General features: G+C 42.5%; 1 protein-coding gene across 1 annotated transcript in view; it reads right to left on the bottom strand.

Moving 5' to 3' along the window:
* LOC134980685 (uncharacterized protein C14orf132-like) overlaps positions 1 to 10,226 on the bottom strand; it is a 170,590-nt gene extending 160,364 nt beyond the window's left edge. Inside the window, exon 1 of the mRNA XM_063947609.1 lies at positions 9,730 to 10,226. Coding sequence (XP_063803679.1) covers positions 9,730 to 9,756 — 27 coding nt within the window. The 5' untranslated portion in view covers positions 9,757 to 10,226. The remainder of the gene's footprint in view (positions 1 to 9,729) is intronic.
* Positions 10,227 to 10,450: the final 224 nt, after the last annotated feature.

The following is a 10,450-nucleotide window of genomic DNA, read 5'->3' on the forward strand; positions in this document are numbered from 1 at the left end:
GCACCCAGGAGCGGTGGGAAGTCACTGTGGGGGTTGTGTTGACACCTATTACCGGTTTTTGATAAGGTGTTGGACGGTTTCGGTCAGTTTACCAATTTAAGTTTACCAATAGGTTAATAGAGCCGTTCTTTTTTCTGCCACCATTTTGCCGGCTGATTCGGCAGCTTAACAAATTTTTCCATTTACAGGTTTGCTATGGTTAGGGTCAAATAAATAGCTAGCAATTTTTCTGCCAAAATCATGTCTCCGTGTCTTTATTTACTGGTATAGAAGGTAACTAAGGTTTACTTTAATAAAAGGGGTCCACCAAATATCACTAGGATGTTTATTCAGATTCTGCCTTTAAATACTGTATATAATCACCACCACATATCAGTACAGCCCAGAGGACGATTCCTTATGAAATATTCATACAAAGCTTGATACCAGCAACATCTGTGTTTCTTCAATACAGAAACTATGTTAGGAATAAATTTAGTGCTCAGCAACAGGATAGAAATAATTTATATGCGCCATAATATCATCATTTTTTACTTGTCAACCGGCATTAGTATTTGTTAAAGTGAATTTGCTGTACGCAATTCACCGCTGTAGCATAGTCACACCCTCCACAAGTCAGGGCTCCTTGGGGACTAACAGGTAATGCCCAGCTTTATAATACCAGCGAATACCAGAGTGCCACAAAGTGTTCTACAGAAATCTCATATTGGGGAGCAGTGGTAACTAGCTCTGACATAACAAGTCATTTGGTTCCTCAGAAGGGGAACAAGAGGATGTGGACACAATTCGGGCCACTAATCACAACTAGCTGATGCGCCCAATTTCAGCCGGGCAAAGGTTTGCTGGGCAGAACATTTTACCCCTTTTCATCGCCTTCAGGAATTGAATTTTTAAAAATATTACTGCTTAGTGTGTGGCTGCAATAACTGTTACAGTTTCCAGACCACCCAGCAGGTCACATGTTCCAGGACACCCAGCAGGTGCACAGGTAGAGATTGAAAAACTGTCACATTTTCCAGAGCACGATGGTGATGCATTGTAAATGGCAAGCAGATATTTTGCCATATAACTCTGAAACAAAGCAACCATTTACAACCCCAATATTTTTTTTTTTTTGCACATATATGGACCAAGACCTTTAATTTGGTATATAATGCACATATATGGTATAGAATAATGCTCAGACAACAGCATCACAGAAATATGTAACTCATAAAAGTAGTCCGTCTGCATAGGATAATAAACACACTGTTAGAGACACAAAAAAACGAATTCAGGATTCCTCTTGTCCGGACACAGATCTGAACGGGTGTAGTATGGCTGACCGGCGGTCAGCATACCGACGTCGGGATCCCAGCAGCATACCGGCACCGGGATCCCGGTGGGGAGGGGCGAGTGCAGCAAGCCCCTTGCGGGCTCGGTGGCGACCTGCAGTCGCCACGGGTTCTATTCCCACTATATGGGTATCGTGGACACCCACGAGTGGAAATAGTCCCTGTTGGTCGGCATGCCGACCATCGGGATAGTGAGGGGTCAGGATGCTGGAGGAGGTCATGTGACTGTCGGTCTCCCGACCGCCGGTCACATGAATACCACCCATCTGAACTGTGGGTACATGAGTCAGATGCCACAAGGTGCTCCTATATTTTTGGCAGTACACTAGACACTAGCATAGGAAGGAGTGTGCATGGATAATGGTGCTGATTGCTCAAATACAGCTATTTATCTGGCACTCTTGACCATATGGCGCTCTTGGTCATTTGAGCTCAAATTGGTCTTAAATTTCCAAGACCAGCATCTCCAATTCAACCACCATAACTGTTTATGTTTTTTTCACTTCCCTTCCCCACTATAAAAAAAAACCTCTTGAAAACACATTAAGCTCACACTGCACAAACCACTAGTACAAAGGTTCTCAAACGCGGTCCTCAAGGCACACAACGGTCTGGGTTTTAACTTTATCCATGCTTGGCTACACGTGACTTAATCAGCACCTCAGTCCGTTTGATTTAATCATCTGTGCTGAGTCATGGATACACCATCTGAGAACCTCTGAACTAGTGGGTACGGAGACTAGAGGCAGCTACAGTACGTAGGCAGGGCCCAGCAACAAAGGCTTGCAATGGCCTTGTAGACTAACACATGGTGCACTTTCTGTGGTACATATTTTGTGTAATAAGCAGATAAAAATGTGCAATATAGTTAGATTCAGTTGACTGATATTGTAACATTGGGTAAAATAGGCAAAAAAACACCCCATAATTTGATGTGTTAGACATGCGGCAAAGGCAGATTACCACCAGTGGATCCTCTGATGATACGACTGGACTGCAAAAGCCCCGAAAGCAGAATATGACTGACAACCCAGAGAGAAGGGAGATATATGTCTTGCCATCTCAGTTGTACTTGTTTTACTACACACAGCAGGAATTAACATGCTGTATAGTATATCCACTTACCGTATGTACTGATAATATTAATTAACTTTTATCATACATACTGTACATATAGATCTGCTATTAGTGCATGCTTGTGTCTCCATTATTAATGATTAGAGTAACATAAAAATATATTTGGCCCTGTTATTTCATTTACAGTATATGTTGGGCTCTTATCATATTGATTCAAAAATATACATACTGTAGTCCACTTAATTAAATTGTTATTTCTTTTTAAATTGTTCTTCTTTTGCCCCCAATAATAAATTCAATAAATAATTGCCCACCATAAATATATTTATTCATTGTTTGGGCCCCTTAATTATTAATGAATGCCTCCAACTGAATGGAATTTGAGAAATCTCTTTGGACACATATTTTTTGTTTCAAATTTCCATCGACTTTTGGACTTGGCACAAATTGCTGAAAATAAACTGTGATTTTCATGTTAACTCTCCAAACTGCTTGCTAGGGTTTAATTCACACATATTGGAAGCCAAAATTGACAGCGACTTATACCCAGTTTGAACTCGCCACCAAGATCACACTTAAATTACAATTCCCCTGAAGTTCTGTTTTTAGACCTACAGTATATGTGCTTATACTGTACATGTGAATGATAAAACTTGGTGCATATGATAAATGGTGCTCCAGTCAATCAGCTACTAACTGTAATATGTTAAAAAAAATACAGCTGAGAGCTGATTGGCTGGAGTACCATTTATCATATGTAACAAGTTATATAATTCACCATGAGTTCTATCTGCCACTGAAAATCATATCACGGATATGAGATTTTATGAATCAGTGCTGCCCCATATCTGTTTAAAATGATGAGAGATATGTGAAATACACTTCAATTTGTCTACAAATCCCATGAGTGCTGCTGCTGTTTGATTTTGAATGACTACAACATGTTTTCCAGAGGGCACCGGGGTATGGTTGTTTTGTGAGGGGCAGAGTGTCTGTCCACCCAGTGTATATATATATATATATATATATATATATATATATATATATGGTGTTATTCCTATACTGGACATTCGCTGATGTTATTATTCCTATGCTGGCCATTCTCTGATGCTGGCCCTACTATCACGCACCATTGTCGTTACATTATATTTTGAAAGATTTCTAAGTAAACTTACAATTAGTGTTTCCCCCCTGCTGTTCCCAAGCTCCTGTCATCTGTAGTAAAGTAATCAACTCTTCTCATTACAGACACATCCAGAATTGTACTGATATTATATCAAGAGACCTCATCCTAGAAGGGCCTAGTCAGAAAAAGCTGAGATTGCAGAACTGACATGCAGGAGTATAAAATATCCATTTATCACTGTCACTTATATGAGTACAGTAGATGTATCTTGTACCGGGGTTTAAAATAAAGTAATTTCACTTTCCAGTTTAAAAGGAAAATAATTTGTGACTTGACAATGCTACTAGATGTCTTGAAAGTGGCTCTCAAAACCAATCTGACACATAAAACTCTATGACAACTCTATTATACAGTAGTTCTTTGTTGCTCTTAGAAAGTCTGGATTGCATGCATGTCCTCTACAGTAATGCATAATAAATTGTTAAAAATACTAAAGTACAGTAGAGTAAAGAAAAAGGAACAAAGTAATGTTCATCCCTGAACCCTGGGGCCAGTACAGCCTCCTGGTCAAATCCTAAAATTGTTCCTAAGGTGCATTCTATAGACAATATCTTTTTGTGTTACAGAATTTCACAGGTTCATAGCTGGTGCAGCTGCTGCCATCTTGACAGGGTTGCTCTGATAGGGTTGGTGCAAGGTAATACTGGTAACCCACCAGGCATGTCTGCTCTATTGGGCTTGTGACTACAGTGACCAATATTAAGCCACAAACTCTCTGTTCATTGAGACATAACAGCCAGCACACTATTTAGCTGAAACCATACAAGGCAGATGAAATGTGCTACAAAAACTAAAAGTGGAAAGCAAACTTATCCTGCGCTTGTCACAGTTGTCACAATTCAGTCAGTTCCCATGTATTACAGTTGGAAGTCTGACATGGAACAAAGACATTAAGATGTATATAGTGAAGCACAGTTTAATGAAACACAAATATATGAAAAAATTAGCAGCATATCCAAATAAACAGGAGCCCCAGTATGAAAAGGTGCAATGGATAGTTAACAAATTATCAAGAACTGTGGCCAAACAGTCCTGAACCAGCATGTGATGGTCTGAGATATTTTTTGGGGGGAGATGGAGACAGCGTCTGCTGCAGCCATGATCGGAGCTGCCGCCGGACAGCTCCTCAGCCAGAGCTCTGCTGTGCTATCCAGTGCACAGAAAATGGCTGAGATGGGGGGAGCCGCGGGTCATCTGTAGCGGCGGCAGCTGCAGCTGATAGCGGGTAATCAAGTGGACTGCGCTCCGGAGTGGCGGGCATCCAGCTACATTATAATGATGTAGAAGGTAGATAGAAGTGTGCCTGTCAGAGGGCTTCCAGTGGAGGTTCAGCTAAGTGTTTATGACGAGTGTGTATGTACAGTATGTAATTGTATTCATTTGAGTGTGTGAGTGTATGTACGGGTGTGTATATAGTCTGTTCAAGTTGAATTTTCTATAGTAAATGCACATCAATTTGTAGTCTGGGCTGCAAGTTGCCTGTGGGTGATATATATGCACAGTATATTCCTCAGGAGGAAGGGGATACGTCCCCGAAACGTTACTTGCTTGTTTTAATAAATACTTCACTGGGTGAAGTTTTTTCATCATTCTACAAGCCTGTGAGTGCCACCTGTTATTGTTTTCTATATATATATATATCAATACCAAATTCAACCTTATTTCTGCGCTAATTTGGCAGCTCTCTAATTCGATCCCCCTGTTAGTGAGGATCAAACAGAACTACACCTCCAACAAATTAATCAGAGGGCGCTCTATACCACTTAAGTACCAACTGAAAATGGACCAGATAAATACAGCGTTTTGATCATTTATTAAAAGCAAATTATTGCCCCAAAAAAAGACAGAGATAACCCTAATGCAATTACAAATCACACAATGTATCAAATGATGGATAATATAGGGTATTTTTCACTCTGTCTTCAACCCTGACGCGTTTCGTCCTATGTTGACTTCTTCAGAGGGATGGTCAATATAGCTAAAGAATTAGTCCATGTAGTGACCATATGAATATTCACATAAGTTGAAAAACACTTTAGGTTCAGAGATGTTGGACAATTTAAACTATATTAAAAGGGGACCTCATTCCAAAACCATGATGGTCCAATAGTTCCAAAGGTAAGTGTCCCACTTAGAGAGAGCCTCATAAATTGTGAAGTGTTCGCAAATAAGCCAACAGATACGACACTTGTTCCTGTGTGCTCCCTGATGTCCCTGATGTTGCATTTGGGAGAGCACACGGGAACAATCTATATACTATATCTATGTATCCAACTTCCATCTAGATCTAGAGTCTATCTATATATCTATCTATAGTTTACTGTGTATATATATATATATATATATATACAGTAATCATATGGCATATTTGGAAACCCCCCCTTACAAATCCTGCGTTTGCCCCTGATATGGGACAGCATATCTCTAGATGCAAATCTGCCAGAGGAATTTAAATATCCAGCGGGAAATGTATCAAACTTTCTGACAAAAAAAAGTGGAGAAATTATCTAATTGCAATCAGCTTCTAGCTGTCATTTTATAATCTGTTAGATAATTTATAGTTAGAGACTGATTGGGTGCTATGGCAACTTCTTCACTTTTTCTTTAGAAGATTAGATACATCTCCCCCTCAAATTTAACTATTACATACTGTATGTAATTAAGAGGTATAGGGGATCATTCCGACCCGTTCGCACGCAGTGGTTCTTCGCTGCGGTGCGAACAAGTCGGAAATGCGCCTGCACAGCGGACACATTGCGCACGCGCGTTGTTGCCTGGAGATGATCGTCACTGGGCAACGACGATGCCAGCGACAAATGTGATCGCAGTGGCGATCGCAAGAAGATGGACAGGCGGGAGGCGTTCCGGGGCAGATACTCACCGTTTCCAGATGTTTTCGGGGAGTGGTAAGAAGAACGCAGGCGTGTCCAGGTGAATGGAGGGCGGATGTCTGATGTCAGGACCGGGACCTGCATCGCTGGAGCCATCGCACTGGGTGAGTTTGTCCAGGGCTAGTCTTCTTTTGAGTGAAACTTTTTTTAGCATAGCAGATCTGCACAAGCGATCGCAGCCCTGCTATGCTAAAATACACTCCCCCATAGGCGGAGATTAGTTGATCGCAGCAGCAGCAAAATGTTGCTTGGTGAAATCAACTCGGAATGACCCCCATATTTACTAAGCCTGGGAGAAAGATAACGTCCAGAGATATAAAAAGAACCAGCCAATCAGCTCCTAACTGACATGTTATAGGCTGGGTTGGCAAAATTACATAAAGTTGCTGGTTGGTCGGTACTTTATCCATCTGCATTTTATCTCTCTCCAAGTCTTAAGGGCCCCATACATTAATGCGACATGTCGGACCCTCATGTCGCAGGCGATCACCCCGGCAGCCTCCGGGTGGCAGGATCGCATAAGATACATTGTATGCTGTCCTTTTGCTTACAATGTATCTTGTCCGACATGTCGCTAGTGCAGCACAGTCAATCTAGGGGATCCGATCCGATGCTCACGGGACCGCGCATCGGATCGGATGTAAAACACATCCGAAATGCCCGATTTCATCCAATATATCGGCCCGAATGGCCGAAATCAGATGAAATCAGGCATTATTGTTCTAGTATATGGGGCCCTTCAGTATTGACCCCTTTGAGCTTATGTCACTCTCACAACTTATTTAAGACACAAGTTACATTGGAGGGTGCAGTATTTTAAGAGAAGATGAAATGAATGAAGGGAATGATGGTAAACATAGAAACATAGAATTTGACGGCAGATGAGAACCACTTGGCCCATCTAGTCTGCCCATTTCTTTTTATCCTTTAGGTAATCGCAACCCTTTTTGAACCTTAATTCTTTGTAATGATATTCATATGTCTATCCCAAGCATGTTTAAATTGCGCTACAGTCTTAGCCTCTACCACCTCTGATGACCTCAGAGTAGGAGCACTGAGAAGGGAAGGGGACAGGTATAAAGTACCAGGGCCCAGGACGGTCACAGATGTGCAGTTACACCCAGGTTTTGTGGCCACACCCTCTACGGTGGCAGCGCACCATTGCTGGGTGACCCTGATATGAACTACCTACATATTGCCATCAGGGCACACAATCACACTAACAGTGGTCACAAAAAACACCAAGGGATTTCCGCAAAGCGATTGAGGGCCTTTATGCATAAGATGACCAAGCAGGCGCAGTAAATGGGATGTAGTTAATTTACCGACTGACGGGAACTGGCTTTCAAGATCCTGACACCGGAATCCCGACAGCCGGTAAAATGCAGCCAGATGGAATATCGACTGCCCCCTGGTATTGCCACTCAGGTGGCGGGTCCACATCACCACCCGAGGCATGGCGAGCACTGCAAGCTCGCAAGGGGACTCGCCGCACTCGCTGCCGGTATTGTGGCTGACAGGATGCCGCTGTCGGGATCCTGACAGCCGGCATCCCGTCAGCCGGCATATCATACTGAACCCCAGTAAACAATATTTATTTTGCATCCATATTGTTGCCCTTTTGTAGAGTACAATAGTAACATGACTTCATGCAGAATGGCTGCATATAACTTTGAAATGACTAATCAATAACCTCTGAATAAAACATGTCTCACATATTAGACTGCCCTTATTTTATTCTGTTAGACGAGATGCATGAAATCTAAATTACTTCAGCCACATGTCATGTTGTAGTACAATAGAATGGAAAACGACATGAACAGATGAATTTGCATGTAGTATGGAGGCAGATGTACTAAGCCTTGGAGATAAAGTAGAGAGAGATAAACTACCAACCAGCTCCTTACTGGCATTTATTAAACAGCCTGTAACATGACAGTTAGGAGCTGATTGGCTGGTACTTAGGGGTCTATTTGCTAAGCCTTGGATGGAGATAAAGTCACTGGAAATAAAGGGGGTCATTCCGAGTTGATCGCATGTAGCAACTTTTTGCTGCTCGTGCGATCAACTTGACGCCGCCTATGGGGGAGTGTATTTTAGCATAGCAGGGCTGCATTCGCTTGTGCAGCCCTGATATGCTAAAAAAGTTTCCTGCAAAAGAAGACCAGAGTCAGACTTACTTACCCTGTGCGACGGATCCAGCGACGAAGGTCCCAGAATTGACGTCAGACATCCGCCCTCCAAACGCCTCACCACGCCTGGAAAACGGTTAGTGGCCCCCCCGGAATGCCCCCCCGCCTGTCAGTCTTCTTGCGATCACCGCTGCGATCACTTTTTCCGCTGGTGAAGTCGCTGTGGCAATGACACGCGTGCGCATTGCGGGCGCTGCGCAGGCGCAGTCCCGACCCGTTGGCACCACAGCGATAAACCGCTGCGTGCGAACGAGTCGGAATGACCCCCAGAGTACCAGCCAATCAGCTCTTAACTGTTATGTCACAAGCTGGGTTTGAAAAAATGACAGGAGCCGATTGGATGGTACTTTATCTCCATCCAAGGCTTAGTAAATAGACTCCTTAATCCCTTTCGACTTTATCATTCTCCAAAGCTTAGTACATCTGCACAATGGAAAGCAAGGTATGATGAGATTTATAATTCCACAACAGCCGAGAGCCACAGTCTGCTTTCCATTGTCTCTAGAGATTTGAGAACACTGCTGTTTCTGCATTTAGAGTATACTGTAAACCAGCTATTAAATGTAGTCATTTTTAAACCAGGTTATTCAAGTTTTTAGCCACTTGTAACTTGTCCAACACAACCCATGAAGGTGAGTGCGGCCTCTAGTCTGACCTTCTGGTAAACAGTTCTCTTTTCCAATGTGATGTTTCATATCTAAAGCATGGAGCCAAATGTAATCCAATAAATCACTGAGGAGTGCCTACAAATAACACAAAATCACCGACACAAAGGGGATTCATTGTAATCACGCACAATGCACAAGTGGTTCATTAAGAATTGTAAGAATTCTAAGAGAAGACTTCATTAAGCACCATTTTAACCTGTATTGTGTAAAGGAATAGTTGTGTTTGTTTTACTACAGTACTTGGATGCTATTTTGTGTTTTGTCCAATAATCTGTTGCAACATATACAATTGGCAACAACAATGATAAACACTTGATAAGTAGGTTACACTGTAATGCTGGTAAAAGACAAAACAAATGTACTTTATAAGGAACGTCTTACCTGGGCTGCCATGAAGGAGAGGTCCATGTTTATTTTGTGGTTGTAGATGGGTCTACAGAGTCTTATCCAGATAGACCTCAGCTGAAATCATTCTCCCAGTAGCTTCCCTGCGTTAGATGATAGTGTGCAAGTGTCTAGTATAAGGACCTGTCTCATCCAAGCTACACTATCAACACAAGACTACTGGCCACCACTGACCAGGCACAATGCATCTCACTCACACTGTTTGGGAAGGGTAAGCCCCTTGGTTAAGTGGCAGCAGTACCATCCATGGTTAACTCCTCACTCGCCAACTTCATCACACTGTGGGCAGATGAGCAGTCATCCAAAGTGGGGGTCACCAGGCTGAGGGAGGGAACAGATGTATGGTTTAGGTGTTCTTCTATAGCATGCTATTCCAGAGCGAAAGCCCTGCCATGGATTTGTGCTCTGTGGCAGAATATTTTGCAGCCTGCATTGAATCGAGTTTCATTTCCAAAGTGATGTGATGGTTAACTGTGTTCCTATGGAAACAAAAGCTCCTTAGGGACAGAATGAATGAGCATTGCTACTGACAGGGAAGTTCCGAGCAGATGCAGTCAGTGTTTGGAAGTTGGTGGCGGTCGTGGTTTTGGTCCTCGCTAAAGGGTCACAATTCCAGGTGTACGCTCATTAAGCATAGGGAATGCAGTAGGGACGGAGGGATTAAATAAATGTCAACTGATAGCGACATTTGATGAAT

The sequence above is a fragment of the Pseudophryne corroboree genome, chromosome 12 (assembly GCF_028390025.1).
Source record: "Pseudophryne corroboree isolate aPseCor3 chromosome 12, aPseCor3.hap2, whole genome shotgun sequence".
In the NCBI taxonomy this organism is placed as follows: domain Eukaryota; kingdom Metazoa; phylum Chordata; class Amphibia; order Anura; family Myobatrachidae; genus Pseudophryne; species Pseudophryne corroboree.